The following is a 24,484-nucleotide window of genomic DNA, read 5'->3' as shown; positions in this document are numbered from 1 at the left end:
ATCAGAAAAACCTCAGCGCCCTCACATCCTATTGATGATGACACACATTTGGCCTATTAAGTCTTGGTCCAATCATATGATACCGAGGTGTGGGAGCATATGTGGTGACTAATTTCACAGAATGCCTCTGACGCTGGTGAATTGATAATTGTTTGCACAGGATAAACAACATATTCCACACTGTAACTTAGTCATCTCTTGCCTCATGACATGCAATTATGGAACATATTTACTCAGTACGTCTCATCTTGATAATGATGATGCTTCTGGCCTTTTACTTTTAATTGATTATGTTTATTAATCTTCTACTGTTAAGCTTTCAGTAAAAAAAATGTCATATTTGTTTTCTCCGTGTCTCATGCATGTAAGCAGAAAATGTACAGCATTCCTTACCCTTTAATTCAGACGTTTTTTTTATGTACAATCACTTTCATATCTGCCTGTTGAAAAAGCCCACCACATGTTATGGATGTTCCTTACATCCCCATGTGTATATACATAAATAGATAAAGCGCTCATCTCCTATATTAGGAACTGATGCAATGTACCGTGCCTTTCAAAAGACATCTAACATATAAGTTTCCGTCACCTCCTTTTGAAGTGAGGAAGTAAATGGCAAAAATATTACCTACGGAGGTGAAGGACAACACCTCAGCATTCTCTGTTAGGAAAGGGTGTTAAAGAGAGGAGCCAGGGGAGGTGTGGTTAGAGAGCAAGGAGTTCAGATCCAGTGACCCTAATATGACTCCGTGTTACCAAAGGTCATGCCCGCCTCCTGTCTCCTTAGGCGAACATGCGATCCACAATCATACAAACCCCCACCCCGTCATAACCACCCACACTGAATCTCCAAACGAAGATTTCCCACCCACCTGCTTGTACCCCCAGCTGAGCATCAGAGGTTTCCAGCATTAGAGTCTCAAGAGAAACCCCACCACCACCTCTTCCCCCTTCCTCCGTCCCCCCACACTTCTCCACGCCTCCATGGAATTACTTCCATCTGGCCTACTTTCCGCCCTCGCTCTATATCAAGTTATATGTTGTTTTTCTGTAACACATCCAAATGTCCTTCTTCCTAATCCTTTGTTTTTTTTCTCTCACTTCAACCTCGATGTTTTTCAGCTTTCATTTATCTCTCAATTCCTTGTCCTTCTGCATGCCTTATTCTGCCTCCTGTAGGCTTTTTATTAACACATAGGTGGCCTCAGGGTGAAATTGCGTCCCTATATGTTGCACGTCTGTACTCATTTGTTAGTCTTGGCCTTTGCTTTACCCTTGGCTTACCAATGACTTCAAATTCCCACTGTGAAGAGGAATGTGCCCAAGTCCACCCTCACCTTTTTCCTCTATTTCTGCAAAGCAACATACAAAAGCACATATGAAGGTATCATAACTAAGCATCAGAATCTGAAAAGAAAATGTATTTCTCCTCCTAAATTGATGTGGTACAAATCAAGCATCCATTCATTATTGTAACTAAATGTATGTCTGCAATACTATAAGATACTATGCCACATACTATGCCTTCTAGGGGGAACGACAATGACGATATGTGGGATATTTTCAAGTTTAAGATGACACAGTATATTAACACGAGCAGTAAAGATGAGGAGAGACCACTCTTGTCAGCAGGCAATACTAATCTACATTTTCAATCTTGTTGAATTGTTGAAATATACATTGTGTCAAATATAGAAGCCCTGCAATAAATACATTTGCTAACTACTCCAGAAACAACCTGATTTGATGATTTGTCTAATAAATACATAATTTGTCCCCAAAAAGTTGTAAGGGGCAACAGTGGTCCAAATAACGGGAATAGTGTCATTAACACTGCAGTGGGAGTAAACTGCACCACCATCAGTGAAGCAATGTTAACGCAATTACAATTATCACCCCCAGCAAATGCCACAATAACCAGTGCGTTAAGTCTTGCCTTTCAGCTTTTGCACTCAGTTTGCATTGGGTGATGAGATGAGAGAGAAAAAAGATTCTGTTTTTTCTGGATTCAGTGCAATAAAACATCTCCTTTTGAGATTTAGGAATGTTGCACATACTGTCACCAGTCAAAGCATCCAATGGCATTTGACTTGTAGATCACTGTGCACTGTGTCATCAGTATGAACATACTACATGCATTCATTCATTTCTTGAAACACGCAGACATGCAGTTATCCATACCCAAACATGCTTGAGTCACCCTTGTGGCTTCAAGCCGTAGCATCACACACTTAAGATTCACACAGAGAGGACACTGAAAGCCAGATCATTGCAGTGACATGCTATCGATGACACACTATCACTCACACTTGGCCACATTCACACATATGACTCGCGTGTTGGCTCAAAACAGGATCAAGCGTGTCAGAGGCCCATCTATTGGTCATCTGCCAGTTATTGTCACAAAGAACGTAAAGATTCTGCTTCTTTGCCAAGCTCCTAAGAAAGGAGAATATACGAGGAGAGACGTCAGGGCCGTGTTTGGTTCCCTCCAAACGTACAGAATAATTGTTATTATGACCTCTGCATAATATTTTGGATCTTCCCACTTGTGACTGGTGTGATTTGTATTGACTGTGCTCTGGCCCAGCTTGTCATATTTCATCCATGGCAATAGGTGTCTCATTCACTTTCGTTTCCAAGCAAAGCATCCTAAGCGGGTGAGTGTTTGGGGTGGAGACACCGGTGGTTAATCCTTTGGCAACCCAGTGCACTTGTGACTTGTTTTGCAGTTGTTACAGCTTCTATTATTGATAGAGTGATATAGTGATTTCTGAGAAGTCACCACCAGAACTGAAAAAAACCTGCCCACATAACTGAAAGTGCCCTCAGTAGTGGAACATTAAAGTTGATGTTTTTTTATTTTGAAGCTACCATTTGACCCCTTCTACAATTATGTTTATTGAATGGTGAATTATTTTCACCATGTTAAAATTGAAAAGTAAATACTCACATTTTTTAATATGGTAAAAAATATTTTTTAACCATATTTTTTACCCTACTTGCATGAACTGAAGAGGGAATAAGTCAACATTTTTACCTCCACCAAGGGGGTTATGTTTTTCTCAGGTTATTTTTTTTTTCTATTAGTCAGGAGCATTCCTCAAACACTACTTGAGAAACTTGGTGAAAGGTTGCGTAATGGCTCAGGGAAGAACACATAACTTTTTGGGGTTGACCTGTGGCAAAGCTAATCGCAGCCTGGCCTCACGTGGAGTTCAACATCGGTGAACTTTGACCCACTACATTTGCCTTGTTTTTGTGTATGTGACCATGTCCTGATATATATTTGGATGTTGATGGCATATTTAGTGGACTGATATATATTACTAATGTGTACCATTAATGTCAGCTTAATTGAATTAAAGGGGATTGTTGGGCTTTGGTGGAGGTATGCACTCTTCTGAGAGCTGTTCTAGTTCTGGGTATATAGCAATCAACTGACAGTGGCACCCCTCTCAACACCCCTTAGTCCAGAGACTTAATCTGCTGAGCTCAGTTTATTTTTATAACTTGTTTTTCATTACACACAGCAGTTACAGTTTGCTGTAACTAACCCATCAACTCAGGGCAATTTGATAGATTATAATTTTTTCTCCACACCCATCATTCTTGAAACTCTGTGTGCTCAACAGAGAGAGGCGCAGGGATAAGCGTGTTCTTATTCAGTTTGCAAACACACCCAGTGCACAAAGCCTTTGGACTGTGGCAACAGGTCTGTGTTTATATGTGTTTGGATCTCGTTCTACCAACATGGTTCCAGGTGGAGCGTGAGTGCTGCATAATCTCTCTCCAATTGTCCTCTTGACAGAATCAACTCCTGGCACAGGGCACAAGTATGTGGTGGCACAAAGTTGCCTGGTTAATCATCCACCATGCTTGTCTTACGTCAGCCCGAGTTACAGCACGAGCTGAGAGGTTGATTTAGAGGAGAGTTCGACAGAGAGTGGGGCGGACATGAGTGAGGGCAGCTATTTCAAATAAGGACATTAGGTCCTCTTGGACATGCGTGCCAACTGGGTTGTGCTGACCTGGTCTTGCTTGCATGGTCTGCATTTTGAGGTGGAGGGAGCAGGATCATCATGGCCCCTGGAGCCCACCACGACTCCACTCACCCCCTCCCCACAAGCAGCAGCCCCACCACTTCATTAGGAGCAATATCCTCAACTCTCTTTCTCAATCTGAACATTTCACTTCATGCAATGAGACATTTTGGCAGCTGCCACCTTGACCCCATGCTTCTCGTCCTTAGGGTGAGATGGCGTGAGTCTCTGTCAAAGTCTCAATGGAAAGGCTGACACAAACAGATAACTTTTTATGTCAGACATATTCTATATTCTGGGGAATGACTCAAAGTATAATTTAATTCACTGTAGTAGTCACTGCTTTTGTTCCCGCTGAGTTCAAAGCTCTTGACAATGAACACAGACAAATTTTTGTGCTCTAATATGTTGATTTTCAAAACATTATTTAAGATTACATCGAAGTATATCTGTTTTGCTGAGTCTCAATGGAGACTACCAGCACTTCCTCTGCCAACGCTCTTTCAGTGTTTTCAATCATTCACTTTGGATCCATTATTTAAACATTGACCTTCTATGTACACCTGAATAGTTACAAAGAGTATACATGCTGAATTACCCAGATTTCTCTAATTAACCTTGAAACACCATATGAACCATAACATGATTATAGTATTTCCCCAGAGAGTAAAATATTCTTCCTCTGAAACCTGAATTATTGCACCTTTATTTACATGGGTGAATTAAGCTTTTCTTTATAAATATGTAGGGACAATTAAGTCATCATTATTCAATCTAGTTGTAGTGAATATATAGTAGTCGTAAACGGACCCTCAGCCAGCAGACAAGTGAGCCTCATGAGTTGAAGGTCTTCATTTGCCCAGTCAGGATAGTGTATTGGATGGTGTCTGCTGCCCATATTCAGTTTGGTATCCAGTCCTCAATTGTGCATATAAACAAACGTATCCTTATCTAACCTCAATCAAAGACAAAAATATTTGAATGAATTCAATAAAATCCAGGTTTTGACAAAGAGCATCAAAGAGTGTACATAAGCAACGTGCACTGCTTGTAACAGGGAAGGCATCTTACAGCCCAGATGACATGCAGTGATGTTCAGAGTGCATTACCCAGGGGTGAGACCATTTTTGGACACCATTACATTTGTTACCTCCAAATGGCGCACATTGGCATGCCTACCTCTGCCATTCTAAGCTGCTGCTGCTAGTTTGATGCCACATGTTCACTTGGAACTGCAGAAGAGCCCAGTGGCTCTGAAATTGGTTGATGCTGCAAAAAAACTATTTTTGGTATTTTGGTATGGTATTTTTACTGAAGGATCTCTCCAGGTAAATAAACCCTTTCAAGACAGAATCCTCTTGCACTTGGGCACTAGTGTTGCTCAGATGATCCTTCCCGTATTTCTGAGATATTTTCTAGTTTTCAACATTTTCTTTTGGAAGCCACAATGCTTCCCAATCAGTTGTTTTTCAGGGGCTGTGTCCGGCATGTGCACAGGGGCACTCAACGCTGCTCGCCTCAAAGCTGGACATGTCCTTGCGCAACAACCCTGCTGTCAGTCAAGCCGCCCCATTACGTTGGGCATGACATTTAAAGTTGGGCGAAGAAGGCGGACAAAGTGCCCTTACCTCCTCCGTACTAGCCCTGCAGTCGAGCCCCTGTATAGCGTTTGCAGATGAGTGTGTTTGTGTGTGTTGTGACTTTGGCCAGACTTGGTCTGGCATAAGGACAGCTGTCACATCTCCAACCTGTCACATGCAACACAGAGGAGATGCCAGAGGCCGGGGCATCAGGAGACACTAGAACGGACACAAGGGATAGAGTCTATGCGTTTGTGTGTATGTGTGTGATCACGCACACATACGTCTGAAAGAGAAAGGAGGATGGAAGACGTGGGGTGGCGGCCACGTGAAAGGGATTGACTCTGAGGCACTCACTAACCTTGATGGCCGAACACACGCAGGCATGCACACTCCTCTTGAATCCAGTCCTTAAGCAGTTGAGTCACTTTCTCTCTGGGCATGTAGTAAATACTGCCTCAACGTCCAACTACCACCCCTGCAGGACGCCCTCCTTTACTTGGAGTGGTCTGACCCAGGCCATTTCCGTGCTCATTACTTACCAATGAAGAAGTCTCTTCATTAAGCTCCTAACTATAGCCTGTGGAGCAGAGGCTTTTTTTTAAATGTTAATTCTCTACTAACTGTTTACATAAGCAAGCAGCAGTTGCCCTCAAGGGTATTTGGTTAAAAGGGCTGAAGGATGTGTGTATGTGTGCACAGAAACAAATAATGGCCATTTTGGGCATTTAGTTTGGGAAAAAGCTCCTCTGTTTCAATTTAAGTAATGGTTTCAAGGCAGGCAGGTTAAAAGGTCAACTTTTGTTCTCTTTAGGATACATTTTCACAAGCTTCCTGTGTAGATTTGCAAAGTTTGGGAGGAAGAAAAGATTTGAAATGCCTGGAAATAACAACCACACTGCAACTGAATACTCTTCGGTATTTTCCATAATCATAACCAGCCATCAAGAAAATCATGTGTATTGTCCTTCTACACTTTCAATTTTGCTTTTCAAGTTCCACTTAAGAAGCTTTGAAAACTTTGTACCATGGAATTTAAATGATTAACACACAGACATCTTTGTCACACGATTTAAAAAACATATTTAATATTTTGTATTCCTTTATATTGTTTGTATTTTGTATCTCCTATGTTTTGTATAAATAAATAAAGTACATATATCTATATTTCCTCTTATATTTTCCATTGTGCCTCTATGGATTGTAGGTTTTAGCACTTGAAACAACAGTCCAAAGAGCTTTAGTGGTCATAAGGGTGAAAATTGCTCAAAAATGCCTTTTATTTTGGGAAGTTTCCTAAACCTGAATATTTGACAGCAACAAACGATCTTTAATTCATTATAAATCAGTGATATATGTCACACAGTTGCATTATCCGTTACAGCATCTGGGCAGTGCTGAGGTTACAATTGACCTTATAAACCCAGTTTATTTATCTGCTTAATAAATCCAGTTATATATCATTGCCATCGAACACATGGCCTTTTCTTTAATGCAGTACATTTGAATACACAATATACACATCAGTTTCAAATATTTTCATATTTTGTCTTGGGAGAAAATTAGGCACAGCAAGAAATAAAGCACAGCTTCCCAAGATCAGTGGGAAATTCAAATCTTCAATAGTGACACTTAAAAATTTTACAAATGGAATCTCTCGGGCAACAAGCTAATAATAGATTTAGTCTAAATAGATTTTAATCTAAACCATGTTTTTCACCTTGATGACATCAGATCATGAGATCCTGTTGCCTGAAAAAACGTATTGTCCAAACAGATCTACATCAACATTGTTACACTCTGACACTTTTAATTGTTGTTTAATGTACAACAAGGGCAGTAGCAGTCACTTTGATTTAGCAGCAACTTAAAGCATTTGTGAGAGAGTTCAGATGTGTTCACAAATAAACTCTCAACTGAAATGCCTCATGATCTTCTCAGATCCAACCTTAACAGGTCGATCACAGTTAATAGGTTGGTGACGCAGGCGAACAGCATTGCAGCCATTTGTGTGAAGATTCCACACTCTGTGTTTATCTCTCAGACTGTTGTCTAATAAGCAACATTATCAAAACTCACTATAAAAAAGTTTTTACCCTGTTTATTCAAAGACTGAATTTTAAGTTTGTGTTTTTGAAAACCCAAAATATCTATTTTCATCTGCACATCTTCAGCTTCCTTGCACAGCACTTTTAATTTACGATGGCAACAGCTAAAAGTTAAAGGTTCTGCCTTTAGTTATTGTGAGCTTGTTTGTTTCACTGATGCAACGTGACTTGTGACAGCTCTTTGCTGTCTCTTAGGACAAGATGAGTCTGAATCATTCGGCAAAAAAGGCTGTTCCTGCAACAGCACCCTTGGTCTGACCGAATTGCGGCATGTTCTTTTGCAGCCCATACGGAGCTGACCCATCTTCCTCTCCTGGCCCTCTCACCTTCCTGTTGGTTTTCATTCATTTGTTTACTCTGCCCCAGTCCAAAGGAAGCATCCATTAAATCACCTTTAAAGACGGAAACGGAACTTGACAGCTACAAACTGGAGCAAAGCAATCTTTTCACCAAAAAAGAAAAGCCATCTCCTGCCCCACATCGCCATGCCTGTTCATGTCCGTCCCATATCGTCAGCGGCAGAAGCTGCAGGCGCTGCTGTGAGACACAGAGCAGTTCTTGTTTACAAATGCACACTATATTGATGTGAGCTGATTCCATCATGCAACACTTTTGAATGCCACACAGCCTGCTGTTTTTCACCGCCTCCCATCGACTCCTTATGTATTCACCCCCTAATGTATTTGTAGTGACAAGGCAAACTGCGTGACAGTCAGCAGAGCAGCAGCCATTGTTGTTACTGCTGATGTTAGATTATTAATGTATTTAAGACTGAAGAACTTCTTAACAATGATCCTCATATTTGCTTTCTATGTTAAATACTAAAGACAGAACTGCTGCCCTTACCCCTGAATTTTATCATTCATGCACTTTTTTTTTTTTGATTTATTATTTATTTATAGTTTGTCATCTTTAATTAAACACTGTGTTCAAAATCATTAGATTACATGCAGAGAAAATTAATTCAGCTTCACTTGAAGAAGACGTGGTCAGTGAAGGAATTTCATTTTCCGCCCACTCAGCCGTGTTTTTTTTAATCCAATGGTCACTTTGGTTCCGTGATTAACAGACCAAAGCGTGTGTAATCAGTTAATAGGCCTGATCACATGTTTGAGGCGGCGTTGCTGCAAACTGGTTTCACTGTGCCTCTGTCCATCATGTATGGTGGTTAGATTTCCTCTCACCACGGTGGGCAGCGATTATAACAAATGGATGAGTTCAAACCATCTGTAAGACATTTGATTAACGCCGCCGAGCTTCTGTCGGCAGAGAGAGCCCGGAATGGTTGTTGATGTGGAATCACACTAATGACAGTGTCTCGGAAGTGGCCATGCTCTAGGAAAAATATCACAGAATGAGAAATTAGAACCTTGGAGAGACAGACAGGCTTTGTAGCGAGCAGCTCCGGGTGGCCTCTGCATCCATCTCACACATGATTTGATTGGTGCTCGCAGTCATCAGCTCAGCCTCATGGTGCAGCTGTTGAAGCTAATGTGGCATGAAACAAAACAGATGTTTCTTCTGGTGTCTTTCCTCTTCTCCTCTTCATCTCTTTCAATATTTTTGGGACTTGCACACTTGTTGTGAACACATAGAAGTGCATCATGCCCAGAGTTCATTTTCCACCAAATCTGAATCCAGCAATGCATCGACAACCTTTGCGGCTCTCTTACAGTTTAGCCTCTTACAATTTCTAGATTACTTAAATTATAATTCAGGAAATGACACCTATTTGATATGTATGTTGCTCTACTGGTGCATTCAGACCAAACTCGGAGCAAATTATTTGCACGATGAGATTATGTACAAAGTCAATGCAAAGATGCAAAATTTGCATTATTCCCTTCACCCGTTCGAACTAAAATATTTGAACTTAGCAAAAGATAAGCGTGATGATATGTCACAAAAGCCAGTCATTGCTGAGAATGAAAATCACAGAAGACAGGTCCTGGCACCCGGATGGTCTTGTGGACAACATAGTTATTGTAGTTATTGCAGCCAGTAGTACTCCTCTCCTCTTTTTCCAGAAGAGAACTGGTGAATATTAGCAGTTTGTGGTTACTTGCACGAGTAACCATAAATGATCCATAAATCCCAATGGTATTTTGTTCGTATGTTTGTGTGTTTTTTGCTGAATTTAATACTCAGCATTTCTTTTGTCTTTCTCAGGACACAGCTCTGGACCCTGGAGAGGATGTGGCTCTTCTCTCAGTGAGCTTTGAGGATGCTGAGGCCACTCAAGTTTTTCCTAAACTCTACCTTTCCCCCAGCATTGAACAGTGAGTACATCACATAAATCAGTGTGTTTTCCATTTATCAGTTCATTCAGTAAAATGTATGTTGTGTTCAGGACAAGGAGTCATATTTTGCTCCTTGATGAACAGAAAGCTGATGATATAGTAACCAATTGGATCTAAACAAACTTTATTTCATACCGGTCTCACAAAAGGTTGACTTCATGGTCATCACAGCATCTCCTCGTTGTGTCACCAGAGAAAGTCAGTCTTACCACTCTCCTTTGTACAAATCTTGTAATTACATTTGGGGGTTGTATCATCACATGCAAATTCTATAAAGAGAAGAAAAAGTTTGTTGCGGTTCCTCACTAATAAAGCCTGAATACCCTGAGACTCACAGGGAGGAGCAGGGAAGGTCAGCCAAAGGTGATGTAGGCCCACTCGGCACTCCTTCTGATTTCGAGGGTGCAAGATGTAGTTGACGGATTAGCGTGAGTGTGCTGTGAATCTGGCGACATATTATGTCATTGTGAATAATCCCATATCCCAGTGTCTGGATTTATCAGTCAGTTCCTCAAAAACAATAAGGGAAGAACAAAAAAAAAATGAGATGGATGACACACAGCGTCTGAGCCAGGGATGACTGGATGTCTGCAGACATCTGGGGTGTTAACAGTACAGAGAGTGTGTGTGTGTGTGTGTGTGTGTGTGTGTGTGTGTGTGTGCGTGTGCGTGTGTGTGTGCGCGCATACAGGCCTGGGTGGAATGTTTTCTGTGAGTCTGTGGGCACTGTGTGAGTGGGTACTTCACCAGTGTGTGTATTCTCTTTGATCAAATCCATTTTTTGTCTGGCTAGATTTAGTGTTTGTGTGTATGTGTTGGTGTGCATTTGTCAGTTTGCATTTGGGTGTGTGTGTTTTTCTGTGCGTGTGTTTGGTTGCATGCATGCTTGTGGGTTTTTATAACACAAATGTATGTCTGTTTTCATGGGCTTGTGTGCACGCACTTGTATTTGAATAGGCTTTGCTCTCGACACAGTCTTTTGTAGGTGTGGATGTAGATGTGTGTGTGTGAGAGAGAGAGAGTGAGAGAGAGAGAGAGAGAGAGAGAGAGAGAGAGAGAGAGAGAGAGAGAGAGAGAGAGAGAGAGAGAGAGAGAGAGAGAGAGAGAGAGAGACAGGTATGGGCCCACTCTGACCTCAGGGCCCCACAGTCTGGGCTTTCGTGCTCGGAATAATCTCAGGCTGATGTTTATTTACAAGCACACGCACCGTCGCACCAGGTTAAGAGACCTCTGCTCCCCCCAACCACCACCACCACTCTTTCTCTCTCTCTCGTCCCCCTGTCTCACCATGTTCTTTTTTCATCTTCATCTTCCATGCTCCTCCTTGTCTCCTTTATTTTGTCTAGCTCTCCCAATTTTTTTTTTTTTTACAATAATCAGATTCTTCCTTGTATCGTCTATTGTCTGTCATTTGCAGTCCACGTTTGCACATCATCTCTCCTTATACATCTTTGCAATTGTCTCTCACTCTCCTACACCGTTGCTAAAGTAGATACATGCATGCACTACTCTACTGCGATAGGTTGTAATGAACCACAACAGGACCATATTCCCATGCAGGAAGCATGACAAAATACCCTAAGCATGTGCCCCACAGAAAAAAGGTCACCTACTTGCTGCTTGTCCTGCAATATCCTCGTTTTATCCGGGCTGTGCATGTGTAAGAGCACATGAAAGCAATAACATGAGAGACACAGTTCTGCTAACCTTTTTGTAGCACAACCTCCAGGATGTTTTATTATGTTTTTACTATTAAGCAACTAACACAAATATACAAGATTTCAGCTTTAGTTTAATAATTATATTTGCACATGCTCTGCAAATGCCATACATTTGTGGTCATTTTAATTGTCAGTGTGTTATGTGCTGTTCTGATGGACACCACCATGTTTTGACGGACACCGCTCAGCAGAGAAACTGCGGAATGCTTCAGGGTGTGGATATGTGCGTTCATTGCATATCTGCCTCTTCCATGATGAAGCTGTGTGTATGTGAGGGAGACTGACCTCAGAGAGGCTACAGGCCCGAATGAAGCTGTTGCAGTGGCGTTAGAGGCTCTCCTCCACTACTAGTTGCGTGAGGAGAACAGACAGAAGGGGGCTGAAGGCGCTATAGTGGAGAGCAAAAAGTGGTGAAGCTATGGCGCATGGGATTGAGAGGGGTGGTTGCCGGTGGAGCGACGGGGGGTTAGATAAAGGAGGAGAGGCCTTAAAACAAACCGCTCTCATCTAAACCCTCTAAGAATGATCTGGAAACGCAGAGGCTTAACCGCGCTGTGTTGAGCCAAACTCTCATTTACCACCCTTGTTCTCCTGCTTAATGTTGCCTCTTTGTCTGGAGATATTTGCACATATGCATATCAAGGCCGTGTGTGAATGTACTCCGCTACATGCTTTTGTGCACCTTTTTGTCAGCTGTGTGGGAGTGTGTTAATTCATGACCCAGGGCGAGAATGTATGTCTTCTTCACCATTGTTTGAAGACAAACGATCGCATGTGTGTGTGAGTTCGTGCATCAGCGCATTTGTGCTGTATTCATTATGGTTGCCACCTAATTTAGCATGCACATTTGTGCGAGCCAGCCTTCCCGCTGTACGTGTGTTTATGCAGATCTGTTACCCTGTTATTTTTCCTCCATGTCCTCGCTGACCCTTGTTAGTCCTTTGGTCTTGTGTAGCTGCCCATTATCTCTGCGCTGGCTCCAGTGAAGAGGAAAACTCATTTGTTGCAGTGTGCCTGCACATCTCTGTGTTTTTCTAGTAAGCATCTGATAGAATGCGACATTCATGAGGTTCTGCATTAACCTGAGCAACCACAAATGTTCACAGTATCATATAATGTTACGATAAAATTCATATACAGTGCAGAAATGTTTAAATCAGATTTAATGTGATGAAATGGTGGATACAGCAACTGTGGACAACTATTCACTCAGATTTGGTTTGGCACCACTGGATCCCAGTGTTGGTACAGGCGGATTTATTAACTACATCTATTCAGTGTCAAAATATTCAGGGATTTTTTTAGGACATTAAAAGCCTGTCAATTTTCGCTTTTAATCAATCATCCTATGCTTTGATTTTCTTCTGTCTCAATCTGTCCACATATCCATTCATCCCTCCCTTGCTTCTTGATTTCCTACGCTGCTCTCTTGTCTGTCTTTTAATTCACTTTTTTTTTTTTTACAAACCATTATTTTTTAACCAACCTCCCTCCCTTCCCATCCCTTCAAGTTACAATTTTGAAGGGACGGGATCAGTCGTGGTTTACCGGTGACACTAGTGGTTACCATGGTAACAGGAAGTGCGGTTTAATGCCACAGCAAACACTTGTGGAGCAGCTACGTTGTCAGATGTGCAACAGATGAGCTGGTATCTCTTTACAGTGCCACCACACAAACTCATGTTTTGTTTTTAAAAATGAAGTTATAAATTCTACAGTTGACCATGTGTAGTCAGTGATCTGCATTCATGCTGCACGCTCATGCATGTATGCTTGTATTTTTCCACACTGCATTAGAGGACATTGGAGTTACATTGATGAGAAGTTGGAGGTTGACTGTTATTTTTGTGACAGCTCCTGATTCTTGCCTTACTCCTTCGCAGTGGGCAGAGACATGCCCAAACTAACGCCCTTCTGTGTACATCAATCCACCTTATGATTCAAGCCACCACATGGGTTACATTTCACTACAGTCACATAACCAAGACCCAATATTTGATATTTCAAGTCGACCTCTGCCAAAATACAGGGGATCTACACTCTGCGGTGGGACTATATGCTTCCTGTGTAGAGTCAGACGGAGGACTGATTTGGCTGCTTTGCTAACATTGTGCTCTTACTATGTGGGCTGTGTAGACATCACAGCATTTCCCACAGAATTAATTCAATGTCTAGCGGTAATGGGAGTGCATGCGCAAAATGTAGATTTTTGAAGTGACAGGTACACAGTAAAGAGTAAGAGTGAAAGATAAGTTCTTGGTTGAGAGAAAGAACTGCATTGATGCCACAACTGCAGCGGAAACTATGAACTCTGATTGTCTGCGTGGATAGTAAAAATGTTATGGACCAGCGTGAGCATGCTGTAGCGGCAGTGCGAGAGAGCAGCAAATAGCGCTGCACAAACCAAGTTAGAGATTGCTAATGTGATAAAAGCCAATTCGCTAACTGGCTAACTCGCTAGCAGTGTGTTTTTCCTTTATCATACTTTGTTTGCCCCCGAAAGATAGAGCAAAACGATGGTAAAGCAGATATGTGAAATTAAAAGTCGGCCAAAACAAACGTCCCCCATATCTTGAATAGAATTCAGGATTTCCCTTTTTAGAAACATTTTGCATAATGTAAGTATATTAGGCAACAACATAAATAACATAGGTCTAGTTGTTTTTAGACATTTTTACGAAGAATTGCTAAATATTATATCTTGAAATTTGTCATCATTGCATGAAACAGCTGTGAGCAACTGCAGACATGATTTATTTTCCGGCTCTGGCACCACTTGAGCTCAGTGTTGTTACAGGCTGTCATTTCAGCTCCATCTACTCTGTGTCAAGATGTTCCAGGGTTTTTACTGTTCCTGTCTCAGTTTGCTGTCAATGATCAATCATATGATCATTTTATCATCTGTCCATTTATACTCCATCCTCCCATTTCTTCCTTCCTTATCCTTCACTGCTATCCTGTCTATCTATCCACTTTCTCCAGTTTTTAACTCTTGTCTTCTCGGTCCTATCTCCTCCAAACCCCTCCTCCCTTTCCCTCCCGTTTTTCACATGTCTGCCGCCTGTCTCTTTTCTCTCCATCTTCCTCCGTTTTTCTATCACTCTCTCCCCTCTGCTGATCCCTCTGGCTGATCCTCAAAGGGAACCAAGAGAGTGAGTGGGACTTGAAAGAGAGAGAAGCGTTGCGCTCTACCCAGCAAGGTCGTCCCTCGCTTGACTGAAATGCAGCGAGGGAAAAAAAACAACACACACACATACAGCACAAGGGAGAGGAGAGCTTTTCTCTCTCTCCTTTCTCTTTCCTCCACCTCTCTTCTCTCCCATCACTCCTGAGCTGTTTGATATCTCACTTTTACTCTCCTTCAGCAGGGGCTCGGATCTAAAAGCTCTCTACGCAAACTCGTAAGCCCCCTGAGCTACAGTGTTTTACCTCTATTTCTATTCCCTCTTCCTCTCTCTTTCTTGCTCTTTCTGTTACTTTTTCTTCCTCTGTCTTCAAACAGACCGTCACTGTAATGTTTTTATGCCTTACAGAGGGGGAAAAATGATGTTGAAATACCCTGACAGACACCCACATTTTTACCAATAATGTACAGTTTACGTAGAAGGTTGCATTCGCTTCTCTCTTTGATAGAACTGTTCCACGGAATTTGCTTCTTTTTCTGTACAAATTATTGATTATGAGAGGTCAAATGGGTGTTACTCTGCTTAGAGAGTTACCTGCTTAAGATTCAGTTTTCTTTTGTTATATAATGTTTTATGGGGCTGCAGAGAAGATAACAACTGTGAAAGACATGGTGTCACGTTGTGTAGCTCGTTCTGATTTTCCCTCTATCTTTCAAACTAGCTAAGACAATTAGATAATTTAAGAAAATGTGGTTTTCTTTGGGGGCATTTGGGGTTAGAATTTGTTGGATAGCTTAATTTAACAGTTTGTGTTGTGAGATGTAGCATGTTTGCAAGGAATCTAGTATCCCAGGGGAATGGCATAGTTTTGAGAAAGGGCAAGATCAGGGTCACTTGGCTCAACTGGGAGTCAGTTGGGAATGTGCTGTTTCTGGTCTTTATACATTTCAAATAAAGACATGAACATCTGTTTATGATAACCATCACACACTGGAGTTTGATGATACTGTCACAGTGAGCCTGTTCAACAGCGAGGAAACGGCTCACAGTCCTGTTTTCGACGGGCTTTTTAAATTGGTTCGTTCAATTGTTTTTAGTTCTGAATGAAAGGTGACTCAGACCACGGTCCAGACCAACGGAGCAAAATGTATTCAGAGCAAAAGAAGTAGTCTTGTTCCGGATCAAACAGAATTGGTTTGGTTGCAGTGTGAAAACTCTTTCGGAGAGTTTGGACTTTTAGACACATTGGGAGGTGTTGACGCAGTGTTAAACAATAGAAGAAGAAAAAGAAGCAGAAGTCTATCCAGAAACTGAGTCGCTCCAGCTTGCAGGATTGCTTGCATCACATCCAACAATATCGTAATGATATTACAGTATTTTCTCCATTTAAACTTGAAGAATACTATCTGCTGATTTGACAGCATGACAACATCAGACATACTGCCATGTTGGACCTTCGATTGTCTATTAAGGAGCAATAGTACCAGCAGCCATCTGCAAACCAATCATTGTCAAGTATAGGTAGATGCAGTCCGAGTAGGTGAAGATGACAGGACATGCGTATGTCACACAAAAGTCGATAATCTGCTCCCTACATTGCAATTTGAAACCAAAATTGGATCAAATGTTTACAATGTAACAAAGATGTGAACCTTGATCCGGACCGTGATCCCCAAGAACATTTCAATTGTTTTTCAACATTCTCCCTCCTCTTCAGACAGTAAAGTGTTTGATAGCCAGAGATAGAAATAAGAGAGGCTTCTACGAGACAATAAACTGGCATTTGAGAGTAATACTGACAAAGTGTACAAGAAAAGCCAGCAGCGTCTCTTTTGTCTCAGGAAGCTCTCTAAGTTTCAGTTTGACAAAAGCCTGAAGACAATGTTTTATTAATCTTTAACTGAGTCTGTGCTCACTTTCTCTTTTCTCTGCCAGTATCAATCTCTCAAGGTTAAAAGCAGAAATGTACTCAATAAGGTCTTTCATATCAGCAGCAGGAAATGGAAACTCAAGTGGATATATACAACTTACAGTTATTTACGTATTCTTTATATCAAATGTTTCACCCTCCTCAGTTTATAGGTTTTCAATAATTGGTTTTCAGTCTTTTTTTACCTATTTAATTTTGTGCTGTATTTATGTATTTTGTATTATGGTCTAAGCGTTGTATTTATGTGCCCTGTGTGCATCCCAGTGCTGCGTAACCAGTTGCACCATGGGGACTAATAGTCATTGACTGATTTACCAGATTGGGCAAAGGTTTTCAGAAGATGCAGATCAAACATATCTGTCCCAGTGGAATAACATCAATCTTACACAAAGCATCAAACTATTTCTGCCAAGGCAACTTAGTCTAGAGGATCCTTTAGGCAACACTGTTTTTACATCATTTTTTCACATTCACAAAAAAGCTGTGTGCTCCAGAGGGCATGGAAATTTGTTTTAACAGAAACAAGCTGCGATTGAATATTACACTTCAAGCTAGTATGGCTACGACTGTAAGACACTGTCACTTATGTTAGGATATTAGGATTCATTTGCACTCTCATTTGTGTCAATGTCATTAGTTTCAATTAAATGTTTTTTGCTCTGTTTTACTCTCCACCTCCTAAGGGAATTATCTGGCTCTTCAGCTGCTGAATGTTCATTTAGCCAGTTCACAAATTTTGTCCGTCTTTTATTGCTGAGCATTTAGTGGACAGTGGGGTTTAGGAGCTTTACTGCTAAAAACTGTTTGTTACTATGGTGAAAAACAAAACTGATGAGTGGAAAACATTAAAGCTGTGAAAAACAAAAAAAAACTAACCAAAATACTGAGCTGAAAGACACTAAATGTCGTTAGCGCATTAAGGAACACCAGTGTGGGTTCATCACTACGAGCAGCCATTTCCACTTAGTTGCTAAAACACATATTTTTTCAAATTTTCATTTGAAGGAACCCAAACGTAAGATTTAATTCATCCTTCATGTTGCATTGCTCTTTTAGAGCATTTAGCCAGAAGTGTTTCTTCAAGCACCTACCAGCAGCAGTAAATTAGCATGTCTTATTTAGGTTTTATTTGTACCAGTGAAAGATTTGAGTAAGTGATGAGATTGTGTCCGTGCAGCTCGAAGCAGTTTCACAGAATTTCTTTGTTTCATTCGCAATCATCGTTAAGAACCACGTCTGCAGTTTTTTTTTTATTTCTATCCACATTGTGTGTTTTTATTCTCCTTCTCCAACTGTTTTATAACCAGACCCATCGCTCCTTTCATTTTCACTTTTGCTTCTCGTTTACCTGATTTTACTGTGCCCATGAGATGAGTTGGATACATCTCTCCTTCCCCCAGAAAACCTGCTGCATTGCATAAAAGAATCGAGTGGGCACCGTCTCTGCCCCCAAACCAGATTTAGGAGCCCAGAAAAATCAACACAGAGAGACAGTTTTAGGCTGCAGTGCACTAATGTTTGTGTATCTGCATTTGCCTTTAGGTGCCTGTGTGTGTGTGTGTGTGTGTGTGTGTGTGTGTGTGTGTGTGTGTGTGTGTGTGAGCGTGAGCGCACGCATGCACATTTAAGCGCACATGCTTGCCTGCCTCCTGATGTGTGTGAGTATCTGTGTGTGCCTGTGTGGGTGTACAGTTTGTGTGTGTCCCTTCTCCAGGGTCTGTAGAGGTGTTGTATAGTCTTTGAAAATCTTTGCATTGCGATAAGATATTTTTCAAGGTTTTGTGAACATCTTGTCACAGTCGGAAATTGTCAGTCTGATAGCATAAATTCACCCCTAACCCAGCGAACCCACTCAGCAATCGAAAACATCAGCGCAGACACGTCTCTCACTCTCAGCATCTCAAAGCACTCTTCCACTTCTTCATCCTTGTCACCTTGAACACTTCTGCATTATGTTGCTGCGTGAAGTGAGTTTGGTGATGCAGCTTTGTTATTGGTAACACACCCTTCTCAATATGTAGGCCCTTGGTTCGAATGCAAAAAGTGTTTTTGTGAAATATCTCCACTGAATCCGTCAATAAGAAGGCTGTCGTAAAGAGACATGACTTAAATATGTCATTGGAAATTCAGATAAAATTTAAAAGGATTACATCAAATCAGGTCACCATGCAAGATAGAAATCATACAAACATATTTTATTGATTGTCATGTTAGTTGTCAATGTGTGTGTACTGTAAAGAAAAAAAAAAGAGGCTTATTCTGTGGTGGTCAGTGTTAATCTTGTGGCACTGAGAAGTTAAATATTTGATCGGTCCTTCATTGTGGTCGAGGACACATTTGTGTTCACACCGATAAAGGATGTGACCACCTCCAAATGGGGTCTGGGTGATTGGATCACATTTGCGCCTGAATGTGCCTTGGGTGCATTCACACCTACATACCATGCACTCTATAAATACTACACAGGTGTAATGGAAAAGTGATTTTTTTTTCTTGTTTCACCATATATTGGACTGCATGCAAACAGAGAGAAGCTTGTATTTTTTTATTCTTTTAATCTATTCTGTTCCATTTAACATGTGTAACTAGCAATACAGCTAGGCCAAAGAGGTTTGGAGGTTGCGTTCAAAGATCTCTCAGGTCGTCAGGCAAACTGTTGCAGTGACTTGGAGCATAAAAACTAAAAGTTGCCTTAAAGTAAGTAAGAAAAAAATCACATATCAGTCATATGTGGACCTCTAAGGACCCTCCAGGCTTTAGGAAATGAAGGAGGCAATCAAAATGGAAATGTTCCTGCTTTGAAACTACATTTGAATCTCCAAACAGTTCTACTTGGCCTTATCTTTCACTTGGGTAATGAATCATGTCTGCCCTCTTTACAATTCTGCCTTTATCTGTTCTCACGCTGTCACTGTACTGTCATACACACACACCAGACCACACCACACACAAACAAATAAACTGAGCTTCGTCACCATCCACCTGAGTCACGCAGGATAATCTCAGTGCTTGATGAAGTCACAGGCAGCCCTGTCACTGTACAGTGTGTGTTTGTTCACATGTATGCATGTATACAGTCTAGTGTAAATATGTCATACAGTAGGTTACATTGCTCAGAGGGGTTGTGTTCGGCGGCATGTTGATGACTGAAGTGTGTGTGTGGGCAGTGTTCAGAGTGGTGTCACCAGTGGAGACAGAAGCGGGGACTCTTCAGGGTGCCACTTTGAAAGTAAAACACCATTATGTCTCCATTCTGAGCCCTCCCACAGAAAGCTCAATTTAAAGCAGTTTAATACTCATACTGGAGTCGCATAACACTGTACAATAAATTCTCAGAAACACTTTAGGCACTATTTGCAAATGGCAATTTTAACCATTACACAACAAACTGTGCAAATATTCAAGGTTATACTGTGTTTGTATCTAAAAGTGGACCGTATTCAAAACGTGCACTCAGATATCGTTCTTCTATCGTGTCTATGGTGGACCTTTTCTTAAGATGAGCACCCACGGTTTGTTTAAAGGGGAACACTGCTGGTTTTACACATTTACAAAGGTCAGTGTTGTAGTTGTGGGTAGTACCACTGAGCCTTTTTAAACAGCTTTATAATGCCTTCTCTAGCCCAGAAGCAGCTGTGCCAAGTCCAAGAAAATATTTAATCAGTATAATAACAGTTTGGACTTGACTACAAATTTATAGCACGAGAAGGCTCCGCTACAAACCGGGGGTATGGAGTTTGAAAGACGAAAAAAATTAACTGGGCAGAGAGGCTCTAACAAAAGATGATATTGGTTGCATCATGAAGACTTTATGATGAAGTGTTTCTGGAGCCTGACCCACTTAAACTTTAAAATACAGTGCATGTGCCCAGGCGCATTTTAAGGGAGCCCCAGGTAAGAGGGACCTGATGGGGCCAAACCACATTGTTCCAATCTGCCAATTATTGTATTTTTATCAAATTTAATTAAACTTAATTTGCTGCCTTTAATTTTCATCTTGTCTCAACAAAAATGCCTAACACTGTTTACAGTCATGGGTTTGAATCCACTGACAGTGGTGTGTCGATCATGACATGAAGGGAAAGGTTTGACCTTAAGGCTCGACCAGTTGGTAACCGCTGTCATATAATTTTAACATGTTGAAAGACCTTTTGTCTGTTGCACATGAATCCAGTGCCTTATCAGTCCTCCTTCAAATGAGTACTCCAGAGGAAAAACTGCTGAAATACAAAGTGCACCACATTTGTTCAATTGACACAAATGACTGACAAACACTCCACCGTCTATTTTGTGCCTCTGTCCGCATTTCCATCTGAATGATTAGGAGCTATTCTTAGATCTGTGGGAGGATAGATGGGCATCGTTTAGATTTTCCTTTTTCAAAGGCTTCTCTCCTCATCGCTGTAAGCTATTTTTCAATCGACCATTTGTCGGCGTACGGCAAAATGCACAGGATAATGCTAATTGTGTGAAAAGCCTTGTGTATATGGTGGCTCTGGAGTTTCTGAGAAAATAATCATTTTGACAATGAAAACAGCTTCATGAGTTTGCATGGCATCGCAGTTTCAAAACGATTGAAATAAACACTGTTAACATATTTCAATCTTTGAGGATGGATGTGATTCTTATCTTTAGCTAAATTAAAATTGACACCATCACAAAACTAGATTAGATCAGCTCTTTCCTACACAAGGCAAGCAGTACTTATTTATTCTGAATGAATGTGCATGTAGACTCGTCCGGCTGCTTGTGAACTTTCCCTGACCCCTGTTAACACATAATTTTTCCTGTAAACTTTGTGGGTTTTGGTCATGACAGTAAGATGTTGAAAATCATGAGGTGCTCCACCTTTCTCCTCACAACTCCCACAACCTTTCTTTGGGAGTCTGAGCATTATGAAATTCTCTAGATTTCTTTGTTAGCTGCTGCTGATCAGAAAGACAAGATGTGGAAACTATTTTCACGTACACCACACATCTGTGGATGGATGATGTTATCCATTGGTGGGATCAGGATTCTGGTTCTGTTACTCACTGTTATGTTTCACCTTTTAATACACAATTACCATTTGCACATCATAGACTTTCTGATCAACTAAAGAACAAGCCTCAGGGGCTGCATCTTAACATATGTGATCTTTGACATTTGGAAAAATCGTACAGGATGTGTGCTATTTACATGCATCATGCACGCTTAACCTGGTAAACGTCTGTCATCCACATCAATGTTTCTTTTAAAATGACATAGGAGTGTCTCTAAATGTCCTGAGACTGTCCTGCTCTAATGATGAATGGAATAAAAATAGAAAGCATTGGAAGAAATCCTCTTCTATGTGTCTTAAAGTGAGCATTAAAAGCCAATAAGCGGTTCCTTAAGACCTTTAACCCATCCTCAGGGTATTCTCTTTGTTTTTTGCCCCAGATCAGAAAAAAATGAGGGAGTGACTACTTCGCTTGGTTAGTCACCGGGGAGCTGCAGCAGCATGATTAAACAAGCATGCACTAATCACTAATGGAGCTGCGCTGCAGGATTGAATCAGGACGTCAAAATAATATAAGAACGAGTGAAGGAGGATGATGATGCCACAGGCACAAGTCACGTTATTTTTAACTACAGAGCAGCAAATTCATGTTCTTAGTTCAAATTCATTTCCATAAAATCAGGTGGTCACATAAAGTCCAAGGATCTCTAAATAGAGCTCTGTGTTAAAAGTAGATACATGGCAAAGATCGGGGCAGGTGTACAAAGGCATTTCGAAGCTCTGAGTGTTTCCAGGAGCACAGTGGCCTCAATAATTATGTAATGGAAGAAGTTTAGAGCAACCAGGCTTCCTCTTTTGGCCGTCTGTCCAAACTGTGCAACTGGGAACAGAGGGCCTTATTCAGAGAGTTGACCTAGAACCCAACAATCACTCTAACAGAGCTTCAGATGTCTGAGATTAGAGAAGCTGCTGTAAGGACACAGCACTAAACCCATAAGGCCTTTATGGTCAAGGGGCTGGACAGAGGACCTTAGACCTTGAGGAAATCCTTGACAAAGGATCTTGAAGAAAACCTGCTCAAGCAAATAGCCAAGACAACGCCAGAGTGGCTCTGGTATAGGTGTCTGATAGCCAAGTGCAGCTTTAGAGTTACCCAAGAAGACATGAGGTTGTAATTGATGCCAAAGGAGATTCTACAAAGTACTGAACTAAGAGTCCAAATATGTTTGTATATAAGTATGAAAGTCTCTGAAAACATGTTCTTACCTGATCGTCCCAGGTTATTGAGAAAATGTTCACTGTATTCATTTAGATTTTACTAGTATAATATGAAAAATGATGAACAGTAATAACAATGAACTTGAAGACTAACTGCTAACTCTTTTTTTTCATTCAACCAGTGCTCTGGGAGGCTCCTCTGCACTTCATATCCCAGCATTCCCCAGTGGAGGATGCCTAATTGACTATGTCCCTCAGGTGTGCCAGTTACTCACCAGCAAGGTAAAAGGTGTTCGCTGTTGCTCACACACTGTTGTTAAATATGCTCTGTATGTTGTGTCACTGTCTTCCCCTCAAAGAAGTCATTTAGCCATTAGCATTGGGGTTTTCATTATTTCACATTCATTTGCAACATTTCATGTCTTGGTATTTTGATTAAGAGCAATATTCCTTACCCTCCATGTGAGTGTGTGACAGGTATGTGAATTATTTATTGCATATCTGTAAGCATCGGTGCAGGAAGGCATGTGCCCACTGAGGGATGGGTGCGGTAATGTGTGTATGTGCACTCAAGCATGTGTATCTGGCCTGTGCCATCGTGGGCGTACTGGCCAACCTCCATAGGCTGTCTGAGCGCTCCCTGGCCTCCGCAGGTTGACAGGTAGATATGCGGTGTAGACACATTGTAATGCCACTTCCCTCGGGAGAATTGCCCATCCCCCACAGTCTCCCATACACACAGGCAGATACCCGCCATCTCTCCCTATTCACCTGGACTTTGACCAGCATACTCGGAATGTCTGGAACACTCGTGTCCCTGACTGACCTCAGTGTCGCTGATTGTTTAAGTCCACCAGTGTCAGAGCTGCTCCCTCCACCTCCCTGAAAGAGCCACAGCTTGTGTTTGGAAAGGCATGTTGAAAAGCAGAGTCAATAGCAGATACAGGCACCATGACACAGAGGAGAAGGACTGTTTGCTCATCATGTCACCACCAGAGAGCAAGTGCAAATTCAAGACATCTACAATCCACATCACTCATCAGTCCTGCATTGATTTCGAGGTGGGCCACTGGCTCCTTTCAGCAAGTGTAATCAGTGCTATACAATATGCTGTAGCATTGTGAATCATCAGAATCTCTAGTGTATCAGTGCAGCTAAGATTGATAGAAAACGTGTTTGCTGCCTTTTAAAAATGAACTTTCCTGACGGTATCGCTCATCGTATCCTTGATATAGCAACCGTTTGGCTCTTCACGTCACCATGAAGCTGTCATTGTTGTACATCATACCTGGATGTCAAACTGTTATTGGCAATTGTTGTTGCCTCATATTTATCAAGCAGAAACACACTCAAAGAAAAAGTGTCACTTGTATAGCATGAAGTATAATTTTTTTTTAACAAGAGTAACCTGAGCTTTGCCAGAATAAGCAGAGGTACAGAAGCTGTACGAGTAACAAAAGACACGGAGCATTATTCAG

General features: G+C 41.3%; 1 protein-coding gene across 1 annotated transcript in view; it reads left to right on the top strand.

Annotated features, from left to right (window-relative positions):
- Nucleotides 1–24,484, top strand: part of babam2 (BRISC and BRCA1 A complex member 2) — a 77,915-nt gene that overhangs the window by 42,545 nt on the left and 10,886 nt on the right. The window contains exons 7-8 of the mRNA XM_035167147.2: nucleotides 9,901–10,010; nucleotides 23,189–23,288. Of these exons, the coding sequence (XP_035023038.1) occupies nucleotides 9,901–10,010; nucleotides 23,189–23,288 (210 nt within the window). The remainder of the gene's footprint in view (nucleotides 1–9,900; nucleotides 10,011–23,188; nucleotides 23,289–24,484) is intronic.

The sequence above is a fragment of the Hippoglossus stenolepis genome, chromosome 10 (assembly GCF_022539355.2).
Source record: "Hippoglossus stenolepis isolate QCI-W04-F060 chromosome 10, HSTE1.2, whole genome shotgun sequence".
NCBI lineage: Eukaryota > Metazoa > Chordata > Actinopteri > Pleuronectiformes > Pleuronectidae > Hippoglossus > Hippoglossus stenolepis.
Note: the sequence above shows the minus strand (reverse complement) of the source record. Positions and strands in the feature narration are given on the sequence as shown.